This window comes from Microcaecilia unicolor, chromosome 5 (genome assembly GCF_901765095.1).
Source record: "Microcaecilia unicolor chromosome 5, aMicUni1.1, whole genome shotgun sequence".
NCBI classification, from domain to species: Eukaryota; Metazoa; Chordata; class Amphibia; order Gymnophiona; family Siphonopidae; genus Microcaecilia; species Microcaecilia unicolor.
Window position 1 is genome coordinate 181,783,909 of NC_044035.1, and position 24,260 is coordinate 181,808,168.

General features: G+C 43.7%; 1 protein-coding gene across 3 annotated transcripts in view; it reads right to left on the reverse strand.

The window, feature by feature from the left end:
* LOC115470450 (anoctamin-10-like) overlaps window positions 1–24,260 on the reverse strand; it is a 93,138-nt gene that overhangs the window by 21,685 nt on the left and 47,193 nt on the right. For all 3 annotated transcript variants that reach the window (XM_030203641.1, XM_030203639.1, XM_030203640.1), the window contains exons 5-8: window positions 23,023–23,142; window positions 19,490–20,065; window positions 12,216–12,271; window positions 10,418–10,492 (exon numbers count right to left, since the gene is read on the reverse strand). In XM_030203641.1, coding sequence (XP_030059501.1) covers window positions 10,418–10,492; window positions 12,216–12,271; window positions 19,490–20,065; window positions 23,023–23,142 — 827 coding nt within the window. The remainder of the gene's footprint in view (window positions 1–10,417; window positions 10,493–12,215; window positions 12,272–19,489; window positions 20,066–23,022; window positions 23,143–24,260) is intronic.

Sequence of the window (24,260 nt, forward strand, 5' to 3'; positions counted from 1 at the left end):
AGCAGACTGGGCTCTTGCGGTCCTGCATCTCCCTCCCTTAAGCATCATTCTTGCTTGAACAGATCCCTGGCAGTGGCAGCGATTCCCTCACGCTGCCTACTGCTAAGCTGGGTGAATATTTTTTGTATGGCATCTTCTAAGAAGGATAACTCCATTGTTGGGAAATATGAAGTTTGTGATTATAGAACTAGACCTTCAGGGTTTATATAAAGATTCTGACCAATCCTATACACAGTGGCGTAGCAAGGGGGCGGGAAGGGCGGTCCGCCCCGGGTGTCAGCTCAGGGGGGGGTGCTCCCTGCCAGCTCCCCACCTCAGCAAATCGACACCCCCCCCGACCAGCTCCCACACCCTACCTTTAAAAAGAATATCGGGAGGCGAGGCGCATCGCCTCGCGCCTGCCTTGCACGTAAAAGAAATGTGGACCATCGAGTCTTCCATCGCTCTATCTGTCCCGCCCTCCACTGACGCAACTTCCTATTTCCACAAGGGCGGGACAGACAGAGCGAGAGAAGACCCGACGGTCCACATTTCTTTTACGTGCAGGGCAGGCGCGAGGCGCTGCGCCTCACCTCCTGATATTCTTTTTAAAGGTAGGGTGCGGGAGCTGGTCGGGGGGGAGGGGGGTGTCATCGTGCTGCACCCGGGGGGGGGGGGTGCAACGGCGAACCGCCCCACCCCAGGTGGCAGCCCCCCCTGCTACACCATTGCCTATACAGAATATAGAACATTCCCATACAGAAAGATTTGTTGAATGATTTTATGAATTATCATGCTAATTTAAGTGTTTGGGGGAGTGGGGAGAGAGAAGGGTATGTGATGGGAAAAAGGATCCTTGGGGAGAAATTCAGACAGTATGTTTCTAGACATTTAAACTAGAGGGTGGGGGTGACAAAAGGAAACAGGGGATTTCGGAAAGTCACCCCCAGAATAAACATGATGGCAGAGGGAAAGGTCATGTAAATATAAAAAAACACCCTAACTCACTAAGTACATGAAAAGCTATGTGCACAAATGCTCGTAGTCTAAGTAAAAAGGTTCAAGACTTGCAAGCCCTGATGTTTGAAGAAAGCTTGGATATTGTTGCTATTACGGAGATGTGGTTCAACGATTCTCATGAATGGGATGTGACTGTACCAGGCTACAATCTTTTTAGGAAGGATAGAGAGGGCCGAAGAGGTGGAGGAGTGGCTCGGTATGTGAGAGAGAATTTGTGAGAGAGAATATCAGAGCGGCTGAAATGCGGGGAACCTGGGGAAAAGAAGAAGCTTTATGGATCGTCCTGGAAAGAGAAGATGGAACCTGTATCCACACGGGAGTTATCTACAGACCTCCTGCGCAAGAGGAGAAGTTAGACAAGGACAGTGGCGTTCCGAGGGGCGCTGAAACCCGGGGCGGATTGCCGATGCACCCTGCCCCCCCCGGGTGCAGCGCGACACCCCCCCACCCCGGCGAAAGAACCTCCCCCGGGTGCACGCTGCTGCGGGGGGTGCCGCGCGCCGGTCAGCGTCGTTGGTTTCCATGCTCCCTCTGCCCCGGAAACAGGAAGTAACCAGAGGTGCCCAGTTCAAACCCCACTGCGGCTCCTTGTGATCTTGTGCAAGTCACTTAACCCTCTATTGCCTCAGGTACAAACTTAGATTGTGAGCCTTCCCAGGATAGAGAAATATCCAGTGTACCTGAATGTAACTCACCTTGAGCTACTACTGAAAAAGGTGTGAGCAAAATCTGAATAATAAATAAATAAACAGCTGGAGAATCTGAAGGTGAACAAAGCTATGGGGCCGGATGGGATACATCCCAGGATACAGAAGGAGCTCAGAGAGGTCCTGGCAGGACCTCTTAAAAATTTATTTAATAGATCTTTAGAGATGGGAGAGGTTCCGCGAGATTGGAGACGAGCGGATGTTGTCTCGCTTTACAAAAGTGGAGACAGGGAAGAAGTGGGAAACTACAGATCGGTAAGTCTCACATCGATGGTAGGAAAAATAATGGAGTCACTGCTGAAAGAAAGGATAGTTAACTTTCTAGAAACCGACGGGATACAGGACCCGAGGCAACATGGCTTTACCAAAGGAAAATCCTGCCAAACGAATCTTATTGAATTTTTTGACTGGGTGACCAAAGAACTGGATGAGGGACATGCGCTAGATGTAATCTACTTGGACTTCAGCAAAGCCTTTGATATGGTCCCCCACAGAAGACTCATGAATAAGCTGAATGGGTTGAACTTAGGACCGAAAGTGGTGAACTGGATAAGCAACTGGTTGACCAACAGGTGGCAGAGGGTGGTGGTAAATGGAATCCGCTCGGAGGAAAGGAAGGTGAGCAGTGGAGTTCCTCAGGGGTCAATGCTGGGGCCTATTCTGTTTAATATATTTGTGGGAGATATTGCTGAAGTGTTGGAAGGAAAGGTGTGCCTTTTTGCGGATGACACGAAAATAGCCAATAGAGTGGATACCCTGGAGGGAGTAGAAACGATGAGAAGGGATCTCTGAATGTTAGAAGAATGGTCGAGGGTCTGGCAGTTAAAATTTAATATACTAATTGATAAACTGGGTATTTCACACAAACGGTTTCCTTTACTGAACAATAAGCAAAATATCAGAAACCAGAGTACTTTTTACCTATGCTAGTAAAACCAAAACCAACAAAACAAGATATAAAATAATATTTAAATGAGAGCTCAGTTTTTTGGGTGTATATACAATGACTCAAGGAATCAAAATGTAAATTCACACCTTATTGACATCATTGCACGTCCTGCCTCCACCTATGATGACACTACTTCCAAGATTTTTTTTCTTCTTTTAAAAGTTATAGAAAAAATGCCCGCTACTTAGCTTAAGCGGTGTGGAGAATCATTCATCAGCTTGGCGTGCTTTGACAAATAAATGCGATACCCTGGTCACTGCTATACTTTTTCAATGCGAAATTTGTGAATTCAGCCATCAAACGAAAATCAAAGTCCAAAGTTCTCAGTTCCAAGAAGTGCCAAGAAGTGTAGAGTGGTGCGGAAACCCAAAAGACAGATACTGGATAGGAGGGGAAAGATTAGTAAGCTCGACTCAGAAGACAGACCTTGGGGTGTTGGTGTCGGAGGATCTGAAGGTGAAGAAACAATACGACAAGGCGACGGCTGTGGCCAGAAGGATGCTAGGCTGCGTAGAGAGGGGCATAACCAGCAGAAGAAAGGAGGTGTTGATGCCCCTCTACAAGTCATTGGTGAGGCCCCACTTGGAGTATTGTGTTCAGTTTTGGAAGCCGTATCTTGCTAAAGATGTAAAAAGACTGGAAGCAGTGCAAAGAAAAGCTAAGAAAATGGTATGGGATTTGTATTGCAAACCATTAGAGGACAGACTTGCTGACCTGAACATGTATACCTTGGAGGAAAGGAGAAACAGGGGTGAAATGATATAGACATTCAAATATTTGAAAGGTATTAATCTGCAAATGAACCTGTTCCAGAGACGGGAAGGGAGTAGAACTAGAGGACATGAATTGAGGTTGAAGGGGGGCAGACTCAGGACTAATGTCAGGAAGTATTTTTTCATGGAGAGGGTGGTAGATATGTGGAATGCCCTCCCGCGGGAGGTGGTGGAGATGAAAACGGTAATGGAATTCAAACATGTGTGGGATAAACACAAAGGAATCCTGTTTAGAAGGAATGGTTCTGTGGAATCTTAGCGGAAATTGGGTGGCGATGCCGATAATTGGAAACAAAACGGGAGCTGGGCAGACTTAAATGGTCTACGCTCTGATCATGACTGAATAGATAGGGATGGGCTGAAGTGTAAATTTTAAGGGGCTTCGATGTTAGCTTCAGAACTTAGTACAAGAACAGTACTGGACAGACTTCTATGGTCTGTATCCCGAGAAAGGCAAGGACAAATCAAACTCTGGTATACATACACATACCATGTAAAATGAGTTTATCTTGTTGGGCAGACTGGATGGACCGTACAGGTCTTTATCTGCCGTCATTTACTATGTTACTATGTTAATAGTAAAATACCAAGTATAAACAAATACAATAAGTGAAGAAAACATGGAACTAATTTGATTATTGCAATTCAATTTATGCAGGTATTAAGCGGTCTCCTAAGAAAACCTCAAACTACATAAAACACGGCTGCCTGCCTCATATATAGATTGCCACATTATGTTAAAGCATCTCCTCTTCTTAAGGATCTACATTGGTTACCTATCAATGAAAGAATTCCATTTAAGTTCTATGTTCTTGTTCATCATATTCTTTGTGGTATCTTACCATCTTATATGATAGATCTCATTAAGTTATCACCACGAAATGCAACCTCATCATCTAGAGAATATCTCATATTCATTTCCCAAGTTGTAAAAAAAACTTAACTTACAAAACTATCCATAATGCTAATTTTTCTTACCAAAGTACCAAACTCTAGAACTCATTACCCGAGTGTATCAGACACTCAGTTGATTATATGTCATTTAGAAGTTTACTTAAAGCCCACTTCTTTAGATCTGTGTTCAGCTAATATGAAAAGAATTTTTTAAATAGTTGTATTCTTGTATTAATATTGTCTTGTAATGCTTCTTCTTAATTTGTTATGGGTAATCAATAGAAATAAAACAAAATAAAACATGAAAAAGAAAATAAGATGATACCTTTTTTATTGGACATAACTTAGTACATTTCTTGATTAGCTTTCGAAGGTTGCCCTTCTTCGTCAGATTGGAAATAAGCAAATCTTGGTAGATGACAGTATATATAAGTGAGACATCAAAGCATTTCAGTGACAATCTACCAGGGTGGGGATGGAGGTGGATGGGTGAGACAGGGGGATATGCATGGAAAAAGGAGAGTGACATAATTTGTTATGTAAACTGCATTGAACCTGAACCTTCTTGGGAAAATGTGGGGTAGAAATGTCATAATAAATAAAATAAATAAATAAACAGCAAACTAAAACCTAATAATAGGATTAACATAAGTTTACAAAAATGCCAATTTGACTTGACCTCCCTATACCTAGCATGCCCTTCTGGTGCCACCCCAAATATTCTGTCTAGAGATACCACTGCCCAGATCCTTCCTTCTGACGCCATTTCCTGTTTCCACATAGGCAGAATCACTTTAGAGGAAAGGCTCTGGATGGACCCTGTGCAAGCAGTGGGTATGAGCTGCTAGCTACTTGCTGCCAGTGAAGCACTGAAGGGTTGAAAAGGTATGGAGCAGCAGGTAGGGGGGGGGGGGGTGGGAGGGTTCTAGTATTGAGAGATGATTGGTTGCCTGGGGGCAGGGAATGGAAGCAGAGATGCCAGGCGGGGGAGGGGCAGAGTTTTTGTGCTTACCTACTTTGGGCTCAGGCTCACCCAAAATTGTGTGTCTGTCTATGCCCCTGCTCAGAAACACTCAGGCACACACTTCTCTGACAGAGAAACACAAATAATCTCTCTGAGAAGCACTCACACAGTCTCTTTAACCCTCCATCAATAAAACATATGGGTAGCAGGTATCTACCTAGACACTGCTTGTTTTCCTCATAACTAGCTTTATGTAAAGTGCTGAAGAGTTGGAATTAGATTGCCTCAACTGTAACACAGAAATTATTGTGTATCCTGATGCTCTGCAAGAAAAATCTGATCTAATGTATGTTTTACAAAGTTTATTTGACTCTGAACATTTTCTAATATGTCAACCGTTAATACTAGATTTCTCAACCAATGTCCGGTAACTCAGTTGGTAAATAAATAAAGTTTAACCATATCTTGGGAACTCCCCAGGCACACCTCTTTTTGTCTAGGTAAATTTGGGGCAGGCAGTGGTTTGCCTGGACAGAATTTAGCCGGAGACTGTGAAAAGGAGGGGTGGAGAATTTGAAGTGCTGGAGTCTGTCTAATTCCATACCCTTTGCATATGTTCAAATGTTCCACGGTGCTTTTTGCACAACTTTGACTGCACAGTTCTTTTGCAGAACACATTTCTTTCCAGAATTTGCAAGAAATGAAAGCCTGGGATAAAAAGCACTATGAAGGACATATGTCCTAACAGTTTCTCACCAATTACATGTATACTTCATTATGGCAGATATGCACATGTGTGTTCAAATACACACGCATATTCTGAAATTCTGCCTAAGCACCATTCTGTAAATTTGCAGATATCTTACATAGAGGCATATTTTCAAAGCACTTTGGGAGGCTAAGTTCCATAGGTTTCTATGGAACTTTGGGAGGCTAAGTGCCTGATAGTGTATATTTTACATTTAGATGTACACCTAGGTGGCGATCGGGTGGGACTCTCACTTATGCCTTTGGGGCAGTGGCGTAGCCACAGGTGGGCCTGGGTGGGCCAGGGCCCATCCACTTGGGGCTCAGGCCCACCTAACAGTAGCACATGTTTAGCGGTAGCTGGTGGAGATCCCAAGCTCTACCAGCTGAAGACTTCCCCCTGATAGTAACAAAAACGCTACTCTCCACGATACCGGCACCTGTGCATGTTCAGTTTTCAGCTCATGCCTGCTGCAGACTGCCAAGGTGGAAAGAAGCATTTTCCTGCCAGCTGAGATATCTTTTAGTGGTGGTAGGGGGAGAACATTTGGTGCCCACCCACTTCTTGCCTAGGCCCACCCAAAATCTGTTGTCTGGCTACGCCCCTGCTTTGGGGTTACATATTCAGCTGATGGCGGTCAACAATTTTCACTGGTGCCAGCTTTATGCCTGGATATTCAATGGTGGGCCATGTCAGGGAACTGGCATTGAACATCTGAGTATAAACAGCCAGCCAGCACTTATCTGGTTAAAGGGTCAACTCTTAACCAAATAAGTGAAGCCAGACAAGGATAGGATTGTGTTTTATCTGGTTAAGAGCTGACTCTGCCCCTGGACTGCCCTCAACATAGCCGGTTTTGGCTTAGGTTGTTAGAGGGTATATTCAGCAGCACTTAACTGAAGTGCCATTAGAACATAAGAACATTAGCGTTGCCATACCGGGACAGACTGAAGGTCCATCAAGCCCAGCATCCTGTTTCCAACAGTGGCCAATCCAGGTCACAATTACCTGGCAAGATCCCAAAAAGGTTCAATACATTTTATGATACTTATCCTAGAAATAAGCAGTGCATTTCCCCCATCTTATTAATGGCTTATGGACTTCTCTTTTAGGAAGCTATCCAAACCTTTTTTAAACCCTGCTTTACCACATTCTTTGGTAACGAATTCCAGAATTCAATTACAAGTTGATTGAAAAAATATTTTCTCCAATTTGTTTTAAATTTACTACTTTGAATATCCCCAAATAGCCCCACACAGGCGATTTAACCAGGCAGGAGCCTCTTTAGCCCATTGACAAAGTAAGCAGAAACACGTGCAACAGCACTTTCCATTGCAGGGTCAATGTTATGGAATAACTTGCCAGGAATCTTGTGTTTGTGTCATGAGGTGAGAAAGTTCAGGAAAAGCTTGAAAACTCACTTCTTTGTTCAAGCGTTTTGTTGAGAGTTTTGCCACTGTGATGGATGTGGTGGGAAAATACAGATTGTATTTGTTATATTTTATTGTGTGTGTTATGGGTAATCCATTTAGTTGTAGGCGGAATAGAAATTTTTATATAAAACTAGTAAAAGAGACCCGTTTCTGAGCAAATGAAATGGGCGCTAGCAAGGTTTTCGTCACCAACACCCCCCTTCCCTGCCCAACCCCTTCGTTGTTCTGCCATTGCCCCGCCCTCAATGTCATGACGTTTGACACGAGGGCGGGGCCTGGAGCGATGTTGCAACCCCCCCGCCTCCCTCCCTGTGAACCCCTTTGTTGTTCTGTCATCAAGGTTTTCGTCGGCAACACCCCCCCTCCCTGCCTCCCTCCCTCACTGCCTGCCAACCCCTTCGTTGTTCTGGCATTGCTCCGCCCTCAACGTCATGACATTTGATGCAAGGGCGGGGCCCGGAGCGATTTCCCACCCACCCCCACCTCCCTGCCTCCCTCCCTGCCAACCCCTTCGTTGTTCTGGCATTGCTCCACCCTCAACGTCATGACATTTGACGCAAGGGCGGGGCCCAGAGCGATTTCCTACCCACCCCCGCCTCCCTGCCTCCCTCCCTGCCAACCCCTTCATTGTTCTGCCATTGCTCCGCCCTCGAGGGCGGGGCCCGGAGTGATTTTGGTGGCTTCACCACCATGAACCTTTGAACCTTTTTGAAGGAAGTCAGGGCTTGGCTTCACTGACGTCACTGTCTTCAGAACGTTGAGGGTGAGTTTTATATATATAGATAAAAATAAATCGCTTTGAATATTGACCCCTTAACTTACAGAATATAAGAATTTACACACCTCTCTTAGACACACTTATATCAGTTCTGTGACTGGTATAAGTGCTCGTGCCTAACTTACAGGCACTTATTTTCATGTTTAAGCTAATATTCTATAATAGAAAGTAGGCTCTTATGCTCCTTTACAGAATAGGCTCCTATTGACGTCCAGTTATAGAGTTACCTCCTATCTGGAAATAGTGGAAGCAAACTGATTTGCTGGAGGATAGCACATTTCATTGCCCAGTCCCCAGAGCTGGCTGTAAATGTGCTGTACATTAGATTCAGAACGTTGAGTTTTTGAACAAAAGCTTATTAGATACTTCAGAATCAGAGTGACTCAGTAATCAAACAACGGTGCATAATGTACAAAGTGCAGAAAACACCACCAACAATAAACTGAAAATCAACACAATTCCAAAGCGCAAATAGAGTAACCACAATTTATATAAGGAATACCCAACCCCAGTACAAAAAAAAAGGATCATATATTCAAAATTCTGCGCTGTACACTTTTGAAAATGTCACACTCCTGCTTATTTTCGAAGGAGAAGGGCGGCCATCTTCCGACAGAAATCGGGAGATGGGCACCCTTCTCGCAAGGCCGGCCAAATCGGTATAATCGAAAGCAGATTTTGGCCGGCATCAACTGCTTTCTGTCGCAGGGATGACGAAAGTTCAAGGGGGCGTGTCGGAGGTGTAGCGAAGGCGGGATGGGGGCGTGGTTAACAGATGGCTGTCCTCGGCCGATAATGGAAAAAAGAAGGGCAGCCCTGACAAGCATTTGGCCAACTTTACTTGGTCCCTTTTTGTTGACGACCAAGCCTCGAAAAGGTGCCCGAACTGACCAGATGACCACTGAAGGGAATCGGGGATCACCTCCCCTTACTCTCCCAGTGGTCACCAACCCCCTCCCACCCAAAAAAAAAATGATAAAACATTTTTTTTGCCAGCCTCTATGCCAGACCCAGCTCCATCACAGTACTATGCAGGTCCCTGGAGCAGTTTTTAGTGGGTACTGCAGTGCACTTCAGGCAGGCAGACCCAGGCCCATCCCCCCCTCACCTGTTACACTTGTGGTGGTAAATGGGAGCCCTCCAAAACCCACCCAGAACCCACTGTTCCCACATCTAGGTGCCCCCTGTTACCCTTTAAGGGCTATGGTAGCATTGTACAGTTGTGGGGAGTGGGTTTTGGGGAGCTCAGCACCCAAGGTAAGGGAGCTATGCACCTGGGAGCAATTTGTGAAGTCCACTTCAGTGCCCCCTAGGATGCCCGGTTGGTGTCCTGGCATGTGAGGGGGGGCCAATGCACTACAAATGCTGGCTCCTCGCATGACCAAATGGCTTGGATTTGGCTGGTTTTGAGATGGCCGCCCTTAGTCGAAGGTCGACCCAAAGGTTGAGATTTGGCCGTCCCCGACCGTATTATCGAAAAGAAAGATGGCCGCCCATCTTGTTTCGATGATATGATCGGGGACACCGCTTTATGGGGTCGTCCTTAGAGATGGGCACCCCCGTTCGATTATGCCCCTCTCTGTCTGCACAACTACATTTGAACCAGCTGTAAAACAAGCTTTGGATGCAAGCCAATGTCTCCCACTAGCATGGGAGCTGCGAGAAACCATTAGGAAACATGCCTGCTCGTTTCACATTCCAGTACAACACAGTGGCACTGACTGACCAGAAGTGGTATGGGCTCAGTGGGCAGTATATTCAGGGAGGCAGCAACCTAATTCCACAGCAGCATCAGGACAACCTACAGACCACAGAAGGAGGAAGCACGACGTCTGCTGGTGTTCGGACAGAGACACTCATTTCACCCCTTCCACGGCAAATGAGACCTACTACTACTACTACTACTTATCACTTCTATAGCGCTACAAGGCATACGCAGTGCTGTACACCATACATGAAAAGACAGTCCCTGCTCAAAGAGGATTAGTTTTCTGTGTAGAGGACATGGATATGTGTGAATGTGTGTGTGTGTGTGGGGAGATGAATTATTGTGGGAGGAGAGGGAGAAGAGAAGAAGGGGCAAAAAAATAAAGGCAAAATTGAAAACTAAACTACCTCACAGTTTTGTCATATTCTAATAGGAAGGCACAGATACATAGGAAAGTGACATACCTTTTGGAGGAGCTGCAGGTCCTGCATGTAGAACGTGATGTAGAACAGCCCAGAAAAGCAGTTAATGAACCGAAACTGTGAGGAAAGAGAGAAAGGCATCAGATTCAGCTTTCCTGCAGACACTGTGACTCGTTCTCCTCATATCCTGTTTCTCATAATTCCCTCATAGGTTCACAGTGCCCAGAGACGCCAAGTTACCCAGCTCCAGACTGGAGACTTTTTGGCCAGTTCTGGTTTTGAACTTACATCTCAAATCAGTGTGGGATTTGAAGTGCCTGATCCTGCCCATTGAAATCAGTGCTGCAGGTCCCATAATGCATGATTGTCAGAAATCCAGGACTGTCCCCAAATCACCAGCCTGGAACTGGGTAACTTGGCATCTTTGAGTGCCTTTTGTGCTAGATTTTGCCACAGCCTTTTTCTTTCCCCAGTGTCACCATGAGGTCTACAGGCACTCCTGTGTCACAACCAGCACTGGTACACCATCTGTTCCAGCTGCAGGGACTCACAAGGCCTTTACCCAGCAAGACTTTAGAAGGTCATGTGATAGTGTCTTTGGGCTCAATGGGCCCGACTTTCAGCCGGCGGCTAAACTCGGATATTCAACACCAGGCTGTTTCTGGCAACCGGCATTGAATATCCGGGCTTTTTAAACTGCTAAAAAGTTATCTCGCTATACCAATATTCAGCACTAACAGGCTAACCTTTTAGCGGTCAAAGACAGGACAGCTATTTAAGTGGTCCAATTTGACTGCTAAATATCAGTGCCTAACCGGATAAGTCAAGCGCAATATTTAGTGGAGATAATCGATTATCTGCTGCTGAATATTAGTGGTTAGGCGCTGATATGCTATTTAACTGATCAGCAGCCATGTCTGGATGGTTAAATAGCTTTGAATATTGGGGGAATGTGATTCAGAAAAGTCTAGCAGTAGATCTAATAGCAGGACTCCAACACCAACCAGTACAGAGGAGCTCAGTTTTCTATTACTTTCTCTCCTGCAACAGTAGGAGAGGCAGACATTACTTTCCGTGTACAGAACAGCACAAATGAGGAGGGTTTGTTCTTTTTTGCATTCAGACCCAATTTCTTTTGCCCTCCTGTGCATTCCCTCACAGTTCTGCCAATGAGCCTCAGTGTTTACCTGCAGTATCTTGAGCCATTTCTGTTCCAAACCCCTTTCACAGTGCTGCTAATTGACCTCAGTCCTTAGAAAGAAACATGATGGCAGATAAGGGCCAAATGGCTCATCTAGTCTGCCCATCCTCAGTAACCATCAACTCTTCCTTTTCCTAAGGGATCCCACATGCCTATCCCATGCTTTCTTAAATTCTGGCACAGTTCTCATCTCCACGACCTCCAATGGGAGGCCATGCTATGCATCCACCACCCTTTCTGTGAAAGAGTATTTTCTTAGATTCCTCCTAACATATTTCCTCTTCATTTCATTGTATGCCCCCTCATTCCAGAGGTTTCCTTCATTTGAAAAAGGCTCATCTCCTGTACATTAATGCCACTGAGGTATTTAAATGTCTCTATCATATCCCCTCTCTCCCGCCTCTCTTCCATACATGTTGAGGTTTTTAAGCCTGTCCCTGTATGTTTTATGACCAAGACCGCTTACCAATTTCGTAGCTGCTTTCTAGACGAATGCCATCCTGTTTATATCTTTCTGTAGGTGCGGTCTCCAGAACTGCACACAGTACTCTAAATGAAGCCTCACCAGAGACTTATACAAGGGTTGTATCCCATTATAACTTTACATGTGGGTGCAGATCACAAACTCTTTTTACTCACCACCAGCACTTTAACAGTTAACTGGTTTTGGAAAGTCGATTCCGCTCGGTGATTTTCTGCAGAAAAATAAGGGGAAAAGGCATGGAAGTAATAATAGGAAAAGAATCCTCCAGAAGACGGAGAACTCAAAACACCCCACGGAAAACAACAAAATGGAATAAAAGTTGGAGAGTGACCAAGGATACCAAAGCCTGAGAAGATGTATAATAGTAGAAATGTTTATTGAAGTATAAAGACTCGACACAACGTTGTGTTTCGGCCTTTAGGCCTGCATCAGGAGTCTAAAATAAAATTGAATACACAGATAATAAAAAAGCATGATAAAAATACAAATAAATTACTTACATACATATAAAATTTAATCTTAAATTTAGTAAAATAAAACAATTCTACATTTATAGTATATAAAAATGGAATATATAGATATGCAAAAATTTGAAAATTTTTGAAATATACCTATACTTTACTTAAAATAAATTTAAACACATATACATAAAATAATAAATAGATATCAGAAAGTGAATGCGTAAAAAAACATAAACAATGTATATTCCTCCTATATATTAAAATGATATCACATACTTTTAAAACCATATTGAAGAAGATATTAAGAACATAGCAAAGAAAGGACACAACAGAACCAGATAACAAGAAAACAGGCAAATAATAAAAATTAACACAACCATGTCCCAAACTGAACCTTACTGACCAATCCAAATGGGATACGCAAACACCAGATCAGTAGTAAACAAAACAGAGATTATAACAGACAATCTTGACCTTCTATTCATCACTGAAACCTGGATTCACGACCTTAAAGACCCCATAATCTTAGATCTATGTCCACCAGGATACAAAATTACCCACTGGACAAGAAACGGAAAAAGAGGAGGAGGAATAGCCATAATATACAAATCCGAGTTCACCATCACAACCACAGCCAAATCCATTCTACCACAACTTGAAATCGCCTTGGTAAGAATTAATCACCCTAACTTGCAGGAACACCTTAACGCAATCCTGCTCTACAGACCGCAGGACAACTGGCAAGACTCCCAAACATACTTTATGGATTTTATCTCGAATACTTGTGTCTCTACCTTAAATCTTATCATAATAGAAGATATTAACCTGCACCTTGAAGATCTCTACTCAATAAGCACCCAAGAATGCGAAGAGTTCCTACAACTATGGGATCTTCACAAGACAAACACACAGCCAACTCACATCAAAGGACACACACTAGACATTGTCACACACAAGTTTGATCCCAACTCAAACCTTATACTAACAGACACAAAATGGACACCCGCACCGTGGACCGACCACTATAAAGCAAACATCTCTCTCCAATGGCGAACGAAAGACTCACCGAATAAACAAGAACGAAAAACCTATACCATGAGAGGAAAAATAGACCCTGTAATATTCTGGCAACAGATCTACCACAACGAATGGACAATAAAAACAGATACAATCCAATTCCTCCTAGAATGGGACGACAGATGCAGATCCATATTAGATAATATTGCACCAACCCAAACCACAACCTCACACAGAAAGAATGGTTCAATGAAGAGCTGAAAAAACTTAAAACACAAGTTAGAAGGTTAGAACAGGCATGGAATAAAAAGAAAGACGAACCCACACTTAATGCCTGGAAACAACTTCAAAGAAAATATAAATATACTATAAGACAAACTAAAAGTTTATACTACAAAACTAAAATTGGACCAAACTACAAGGATACACATAAACTCTTCCAACTCGTGAATCAACTACTAGATACTACACCAGTCACAACCAACAGTAAAGATACACCAGGTGCAGACAATCTCGCAAATTACTTCAATGAGAAAATAATAAAACTGCGAATTAAAATACCTGTCAGCACTATTGACTACACCAATCTCCTTGACTGTCTAGATCCAGACCCTGGTGTATACCCAGCAGACAGAACCTGGACCAACTTCGAGATACTATCGGAGGATCTCATCTCCCACACGCTCAAAAGATTCGCCAAATCTCATTGCAAATTAGACATATGCCCAAACAACCTTATGACATCTGCCCCTCAACAATTTATAACAGACCTAACGAACCATTTGAACTATATGTTACAAAATTGACTCTTCCCGAAGGAGAAAGGGAATATTCTACTCACCCCCATACCCAAAGACGCAAAGAAAAGTGCGAGTGAACTAACCAACTACAGACCAGTAGCATCCATTCCCTTAATAACAAAATTAACGGAAGGAATGGTGACCAAACAAGTCACAAACTACTTAAACAAATTCTCAATACTACACGACTCCCAGTCAGGATTCCGGTCTAACCACAGTACTGAAACAGTATTAGTCACTCTCATGACTAAATTCAAACAATTGATTGCAACTGGCAAGAATGTACTACTACTACAATTTGACATGTCCAGCACCTTCGACATGGTTGATCATGGAATACTATTACATATCCTAGAGTACTTTGGAATTGGAGGCAACGTTCTCAATTGGTTCAAAGGGTTCCTAACCACACGATCATACCAAGTGACATATAATTCGACTACATCAGCCACATGGATACCTGATTGTGGAGTTCCACAGGGATCCCCCCTCTCACCGACCTTATTCAACTTAATGATGATACCCTTGGCCAAACTACTATCAAACCAAAATCTCAACTCATACATACACGCAGACGACGTAACGATCTACATCCCATTTAAACATGATTTAAAGGAAATTTCCAATGATATCAACCAGAGCCTACATATCATGCATTCATGGGCGGATGCATTTCAGCTGAAACTCAATGCAGAAAAAACCCAATGCCTAATACTCACCTCTCAACATAATACAAATAAATTCACCACCATCAACACACCAAAACTGAATCTTCCAATTTCGGACACCCTAAAAATTCTTGGAGTTACCATTGATCGTCACCTAACACTTGAGAATCACGTGAAAAACACAGCCAAGAAGATGGTCCACTCAATGTGGAAATTAAAAAGAGAATGACATTTCTTCCCAAGGACCGTCTTCCACAACCTGGTACAATCAATGGTACTCAGCCATCTAGACTATTGCAACACACTCTATGCTGGCTGCAAAGAGCAAATAATCAAGAAACTTCAGACTGCCCAGAACACTGCAGCTAGACTCATATTCAGTAAAACAAAATATGAAAGTGCTAAACCCCTACAAGAAAAACTACACTGGCTCCCATTCAAAGAACGCATCACGTTCAAAGTATGTACTCTAGTTCACAAAATCATTCATGGAGATGCCCCAGCCTACATGTCAGACCTGACAGACCTACCACCCAGGAACGCTAAAAAAACATCCCGCACATTCCTTAATCTTCACTTCCCCAACTGCAAAGGTCTAAAATACAAATTAACGCATGCATCAACTTTTTCCTACTTGAGCACACAATTCTGGAATGTGCTGCCGCGCAACTTAAAAATGATCTTTGAACTAACTAACTTCCACAAACTACTGAAGACCCATCTCTTTGACAAGGCATACTACAAAGATCAACAAATGTGAACTCCTACACATATATCCAGTACTGCCTAACGATTTTTGCTTGTTATATTACTATCATGCTTTATCATTATCATGTCACCCAAGATATTTTTGCAATACTAAATGTCTATTTTCTTTTATATTTCCACTATTCATGATGTATTGTAAGCCACATTGAGCCTGCAAAGAGGTGGGAAAATGTGGGATACAAATGCAATAAATAAATAAATTTTGGTATTTTAATAAAAATAAAAACAATTACATTCAAAGATACATTTAAAAGTAGTCTTTTAGATAAAAGAATAATGTTTATCTAATACAAAAAGAACCATATAAAAAAAAAAAAAAATTTAAAAATATATAAATAAATAATATAACTGCGAATTTTGGTAAAAGAGGACGATAAATGGCAAACTTAATGGTATGTTTATAGATGAGGCAGACAAAGGTGTAAATATGATAACACTGACCTTATTTATTCAAAAAACCTTCTTAAACAGATCTATATATTCCATTTTTATATACTATAAATGTATGTAAGTAACTTATTTGTATTTTTATCATGCTTTTTTATTATCTGTGTATTAAATTTTATTTTAGACTCCTGATGCAGGCCTAAAGGCCGAAACACAACGTTGTGTCGAGTCTTTATACTTCAATAAACATTTCTACTATTATACATCTTCTCAGGTTTTGGTATCCTTGGTCGCTCTCCCACTTTTATTCTATTTTATGGAAGTAATAATGCCTGAGGACCCGAGGAGCATCATATCAGCATTGCTTTCTCCTGTATCAGGTGATACTGAATGCGCACTGACACCTGTGGCAGCACACAGAGCGGGGATTGGGAGGGTAAGGATCTGGATGAGGAAAGTGGGGGGGGGGGGGGGGGGGGGAGAGAAAATGAATAAAATCAGAGAAAAGTGGACTGTATATTTATACTGGGCCTATGAGAAAAGAGGATGCTTGCTACGAAGAATGAGAAATTATACAGGGATATACAGGAATAACAATATTCTATAGATATTCTATCTATATTCATATGATCTTCATCTGCCATCATGGAAAATGATGGCAGATAAAGGTAATATGGCCTATCCAGTCTGCCCATCCAAGTTCAGCTTCTGAACTTTACAATACCTCCCTCTCCTTCAAAGATCCTCTGTGCTTGCCCTAAGTCTTCTTCTCCTTTAATTCAGATACCATCTCAATCACCTTCACTGGGTGGCCATTCCATGCATCCACCACCATTTCTGTGGAAAACATCTTCCCATGGATTACTCCTAAGTCTATCCCCTTTCATCCTTATTGTATGACTCCTTGTTCCAGAGCTTCCTTTCAAATGAAAGAGACTTACCTGTGCATTATGCCACAGACGTATTTAAATGTCTCCATCATATCTCCCTTCTACTACCTTTCTTCCAAAGTATACATATTGAGATCTTTAAGTCTGTCATCACACGCTTTATTGCAAAGACCACTGACTATTTTAATAGCCACCCCCTGGACCAACTTCATCCTGATAACATTTTTTAGAAGGTGCAGTCTTCAGAATTGTACACAAATGGGGTTGCACCAGAGACACATGCAGAGACACTATCATCTCCTTTTTTTCTGTTGGTCAGTCCTCTCCATATGCACCCAAGCATCCTTCTGGCTTTTGCTATCACCTTTTCTACCTGTTTGGCCACCTTAAATCATCAAACATGATCACCGTCAGATCCCACTCTTCTTGCATGCCCCTATACCAATGTTCTGCAAGGAAAAGCCTGGGGGCCAATGGTGGCCCTGGAGACCTCCAGGGTGGCCACCATTGTCTTACTCTTTTTTTTTTCCTGCCTCTCTACCAGGCTCAGGACAGAAAGGGGAAAGTGGATGGAGGAAGAGTTGCTTGCTTGAAGGACAAGGTGTTTCTCAGTAAAGAAAAGAGAATGCATTTGGAAATGCTCACAACCTAGAGGATAACCACCCCCCCCCCCTCCCCAAAAAAAAAAAGAATTTTGAAGATGGGCTGGTGAGGATGGATGTCATTGACACACACTAGTCAGCAGTGTCGTGGCTTTCCTTCAGCTCATTAGAATCCAAAGCGGTCCCAGCTTAAATGAAGACCATTGTCCTATACTGTGTCACTTCCATGACCCTGTATTTTTTAGCACTGAATCACTGCTGCTACAACTTATAGCTGGGATTCTCAACTCAATCCCTGGGATACACCAAGCTAATCAGGGTTTCAGGATATCTACAATGAGTATGCATACGATAAATTTGCATAGTGCATGCAAATTTATCTCATGAATATTCATTGTGGATGTCCTGAAAATCCGACTTACTGAGTGTGTCCCAAGAACTGGGTAGAGAACCTCTACACTGGACCATTCCTAGTAGGAATGGGCCAAAGATCACTTGTAATGCACATATCCTCAGAGTGAAATTTAAATAACAGTTTAGAATTTGTTAGCTAAGATTTAATGCTAAAAAATGCAGAGTCATGCATTTGGACTGCAAAACTGAGGGAGCCATACAGTATAACGGGAGAAGAACCTCTGTGCATGAAAGAGGAGCGGGACTCAGGTGTGCTATGTGATGATCTTAAGGTGGCCAAACAGGTAGAAATTACAATGACAAAAGCTAGAAAGATGCTTGGGTGCATAGGGAGAGGAATAGCCAGAAGGAGAGGCTCCAGCCTGGTTAAATTGCTTGTGATTGTTTTAAGTGGTGATATTCAGTGCTGGAGCAGTCTGTGGGCAGACCTTGGACGGAGCCTGGGAAGAGCCGAGACCTAATCGGTTAGCAGCCATATTCTGATCACTAACCAGTTAAGTAAGGTGCTAATATTAGGACAGCAAATAGGTTGTCCTAACTTTAGTTGCAAAGCCAACTGGGTGCCAGTCTAAATATTGACTGATGCTCAATTAACTTCCAGCTTAACACATCTGTGTTTCTGGTGCTCCCCTCCCTCCTCCATGATCCCGATTCCCTTTTGATCCCTCAAAGTCCAAACGGGCCAACTGAGCCCCTAGTGTCCACCCTACCCCTCAGGCCTATCTTGTAGATGCCAGGTTGTCCAGTGGGGTCCAAAGGACAGGACCAATGCCCACTTTCTCCTGTCGGTCATGGCTGCTGTAACAAAATGACTGCCATTTTGTTATGGCAGCGGGTGACAGGCAGGAGTGAGTGGGCATTGCCCCGCTCCTTGGACCCCACTAGACTATCAAGCGTCTATAAGGTAGGCCGGGGGTGGGGGTGGGGATAGGGCTTAGAGTGTTTGGGTGTTGGCTCAATCAGCCCTTTTGCACTTTGGGGATGGGAGGGGAGAAATCGAAGGGGCAGAGGGCACCTACTTGCATCTCTTATGTGGGTCCTGGCTGAATATTGGCTGGGACCTGCATAAGATCCAGTGACCAGCACAACTTTAATTAGTCCCAGATATTCAATTCCAGTGCCCGGACATTGCCCAGCATTGAATATCTGAGGCTAATTCTGCCCACAGCGGTCAATGTTTAAAAAACACTGATTGTTATGGGCTGAATATTGGCCGGTACAGACTTTATATGCAGGTGATTTTCCAAGAAGCCAATGTCAAAACTAGTCCATTTTTTTAGCAATACTTCTAAGAAAATAGCAAATTTCACTGCTTTCTAATGACACTTCGTGAGTTTTGCAGGATTATGTGAAGCAGCCCCTGCTCTACAAATAAAGAAAATTCACATTTTATCCCAGCTAATGAGATCTAATTCTACTTACCCCACTCTGTCAGGATGGTGGCTGCTCGCTTGTAGATAACATTCAAAAGCTCAATGTATAGAGTGTATATACAGCTTGGTAGATACAAACACACTGCAGCCAGTCTACCACTGCCACGGCTCTGCTGATAAGAGGCCTGGACCCAGCGCTCCCAGTACAAGTACATGATCATTCCATCAAAAGCCAGTCCCAGGAACACAAAGACAGTGGGGATGGACACCAGCATTATTCTCAGCTTGCGCTTCCAACTAGGGTAATATGGTTCCCATCTTCCAGTAACGGGATTCAGTGCTGAGGGACCCCAGTAGCGGGCTCGAGGTGCTTCAAAGCGGCTCTTCAGGTGGAGGGTGCCCCATACGTAGGCCTTTGTGGCACAGTGGCGCTTCCAGAACTCCATGGTCATGGTGGACCAGAGGACGCTGAATACAGCAAACAGGAGGTATTTGTCCAGGAAAGACAAGGATAGGCAGTGGTAAACAGCACCCAGGATGGCCATAGGAACCAGGGAGATTGTGAAGAAGCCAAGGAAACTGAAGTAGAGGGCCACTGAGTCCCCAAAGTAAGCCCGGATTGCATCTGCCAGCAAAGAAGAGAAATAAAGGGCCTTCCAATGTGTGCCCTGTAACAAGGGTCTTGGGCCTTTCCCCCTACAAATAAGTACAGCACAATGCAAGTTCCACCTCCCGCCCCAAACATTGCCTTATCATGTTACACCTGCAGCAGAAGCGGCACCAGTGCAGGATTCCCTCATACACCTCACCACCACTGAGCAACTATAATGTAAGCATCAGCAGTGCAAAATTACTCCAAATACTGCCCCACCCTAAAACAGGTACAGCATTGGCAGCAGCACTGCGACCACCCCCCCTTCACACACATACTCTCCCACCACACACCACGTACAGCACCAGCAGCAACAGAGTGAGCTCTGTCAGGCCTCTTAAGACTTAATATCTGTACAGCCTTAATATCCTGGGGGATAACCTTGGCACACCAGCACACACCTGAAACCTCTTTTTTTTCTGAGATTTACTTTATTGAATAAATATAGATAGTTTACTCACAGTCAGATGTTCAGAAATGTTGCCCTAAAGCAACAGAGACTCCGTAATTCTGAGAGCAGTATCAGTGGTTGGAGATAGAAGTCTGAAGAAAGGCAGCTTTATTGCAGAGGTGAGAAAATAGTTAAACAGATGCCAGGAAGTTCAGAGCTGGGTGCCTGGAATATGCAATACCTTATTAGAAAGTATTAACAAGGTAAAAAATGAGTTCATTACCAGGGCTTTAGCCAGGGCTGGTGGAACCTGGTAAGCGAGGTAAGCATGGCAGGGGGGCGCCAACCTCTGGAGGGTGCCACAAGCCATGCGTACCGCCTCCCGGGCGGCTCACCTGCAGGCAACTGTTGGATCCCACCTGCCCACCCTCAGATCCCTGACAGCCCTCCTTTCATTCCTGCCGCCCTGGAGGGTTTAAATCTTTTATTTTACTGGAAGTTGCAGCGGCGCCGATGGCAGTAAAAGCATCAGGCTCGTCTCTAGCCTTCCCTTCCCTCTCAGTGTCCCGCCTTCTTCTGACGTAATTTCCTCTTTACGCGAGGGTGGGACACTCAGAGAGAAGGGAAGGCTAGAGATGAGCCTGCTGCTTTTACTGCCGTCAGTGCCGCTGCGACCAGGTAAAATAAAAGATTTAAATCTCCCAGGGTGGCAGGAATGAAAAGGGGGATGTTGGGGGAGAAGAGGGCGAGCAAGTGGGGCTGCAGCGAGTCACTGGACATGGATGGGAGGGGAGGGCAGGGAAGAGAGAAGAAATCGCTGGACATGGATGGGATGGGATGGCAGAGGAGAATCGCTGGACATGGATGGGAGGGGATGATAGGGGCAAAGGAGAATCGCTGGACATGGAGGGCAGGGCAGGGGAGAGAAGAGAATTGCTTGATATGGATGGAGAGGGCAGGGGTGAGAGGAGAGTTGCTGGATATGGATGGATGGATGGAGGGCATTGGTATTGTATTGCATGCAGAGTCTAACTTCTTAGGATTTCTGGTTAATTTTTAAAGAATTTGAAGAGGGGCTATCTCTGTTCTGCATGTGTGACTGCAAGGCCAAGTGTCTGAATAGGGATCTGTTTGTTAGGTTCTCAGATTTTGATAACATATTGTTTCAGGTTTGGCAAGACTGTTCTCCTAATTCCTGGTCTGTATGCTAATTTGGTTTGTGCCATTTTGAGTATACTGGAGCTGTAACATGGCGCCAACTAATAGGCTGCAGGAGGGCACCGGAAACCCTAGCTCTGGCCCTGGCTTTAGCAGTACAAGTGCTGTCTGAAGCAAGATGGAGAATGCCTCATGGAGAGAGAGAGGCCAAGAAGGGGCTCACACAGACCCAGGGAGGAGGAGGTAAAGGGACCAGTAGGGACAGAGCCTGCCATCAGGTAGCAGGGGTGGTCCCAGAGGGCAGCCCTCGATTGGAGGGAAAAGTCATACCTGGCTGACCTCTCAGGATAGAGATAGTAAGAATGACCAGGTAGACAAAGGAGCCAAGCTTGGTTGAGAAAGAGAAGATGTCTTTGCAGCAGAGTACAGTCCTTATACAGACAGGCAGGTGTGGCTGCATTGTGAGACTACATTACACACAATGCATTGCTCATATCTTTGCAGTGAGGACTGCAGCAGTAAAAATCCTTAGAAGTGAGAATAACAGTAACAGCATTAAACACATTTTAGGGCCACACTATAATGTAAGGCTGTCGGAGGACAGAACAAGCTCTCCTCACACACTCAGAAACTATAGCACCAGCAACAGTGCACTCTTCTCTCGCACATCCCCCACCAACACACACATGCACATATACATATAGGGCAACTCTATAACTGCGTGCCTGCATTTATGTGCTCTTTGCACGTGTAAATGTACAAAATACTAGCACTTTCCTGGGTATGTTTATGTTTGTAAGTGCTGGCAGGATGCACATAAATGGCGATCCCCAGAATTGCACGCCCAAATTTGTACATGTGCCCACAATGCGTGCATAGAGTAATGAGCCAATTAACATCAATAACTGGGTGCTAACAACCAATTATTGATGTTAATTGGAATTCATTAAAATTTGTTCGCGCCTCTGGCTGTGCACTATAAGGCTTGGTGCCTAACTATTAGTGCATAACTCAAAAGGAGGCGTGGTCATGGGTGTGTCAGGAGTATTCCAAAAAGTTGCACATGGAATTACAGAATACAGCCTCAGCATGCTTAACTTGGGCACCAGATTTTACACCAGGTTTCAGCAGGCATAAGTCTGGCATGGGAATCGTACTTCGCATTCATTTTTTTCAGCACCAAATAATGAAACTCTCAAATAGGTTGCAGGTAATGCCAATTTTGATTATATTTTTAGTTTGATAGAAATATGAACTCTTCACATTGGTGGTTGGCTAGTGTATCATCCAGGCCTCTATCCCAAACGATCTGAATGTTACCTGACAGGACTTCTCAACCAATTAGAAAGCAAGATGGATGGCCTCAAAGTAAACTACTCACCAATAGGCTGGCCTATCCTGTGAATCTGTGAGTACCATGCCCGTGTAAGAAGATGTAGTTCTTCCTCCACATGCAATGGGTAGAATTTCTCAATAATCCCCCACTCCTGAAGGGATTGCACTAAACACAGAAAGGGAAATGATAGGTCACTACTGTCATTGTGATATCAATGTGCAAAGCATCCATATGTGGATGAAAATCATGTAATCCCATTGGTTAAAAGTATTTAAAAGGTGGTACTTATTTTGCAACCACATGCTGCTTAATAATAATTTTAAAATTAGCTGAAAACTGCTTCATTAATACAGTGGTTCTCAATCAAGTCCTTCAGTCTGATTTTTTAGGATATATAGGTGCCAAAGACAATACAAATTACTCCTGGATACAAATGAAGGAGTTATATTCAATATTGGAGGTGGAATATCCATAATGACTATGCACAAGATAGACCTACATACATTGGAGACAGGTTGGAGATGGTAGCGCTTATTTTCGAAGCAGATGGATGTCTCAAAATGGCCAGAAAAATGTCCATCTGCCAAAAATATTGTCCATCTTCCGAAAATATCCTAATCTCTATTTTCAAAAGGCAGAATTTGGACATTTTCTACTGCAGCTCGTGCAAATAGCAAGGGGCATGTTAGAGGCATATTTTGGGCAGGACTAGGGCAGGCCCAAAATTAGGCCATCTTTCAGCAATAACTGAATAGGAAGGAACTTCCAAGGCAAAAAAAGGGTGTTTTTATCTAGAACTGATTCAATCACTTCCAGGTACAAAACAAGTGCCCTGATTGAGCAGCTAACCACTGGAGGGATGAAGGCATGACACCTCCTTCATCTCCAGTGATTACAGACCCCCTCTCACCCTTCTAAGAAGTGAAAGAGACAGTGGATACCAGATGCTATGACATCTTCAGGTATTATGTCTATTTCTAACAGAGCAGCAAGCAAGTGTAAGGAGTAGCCTATTGGTCCGTGCAGTGAACTTTGAACAATGGGAGTGAAGCCTGGGCCCCACATTAACTTTTTTACTTCTGTAAAAATATGTGAGCCCTCCTGGAAAATAGAAATACCTACTGTACCTGAATATATAACACACCTGCGAGTGTGATGGTTATTGTAGTGGTGTACCTTTAGGTACAGTAGATTTTTATCTTTTCCTGGAGGACTCACAATAACATAATGGAATTAAGGAGGGATTTGTACCTGGCTCCCCTTGTTTAAAGTCCACTGAATTG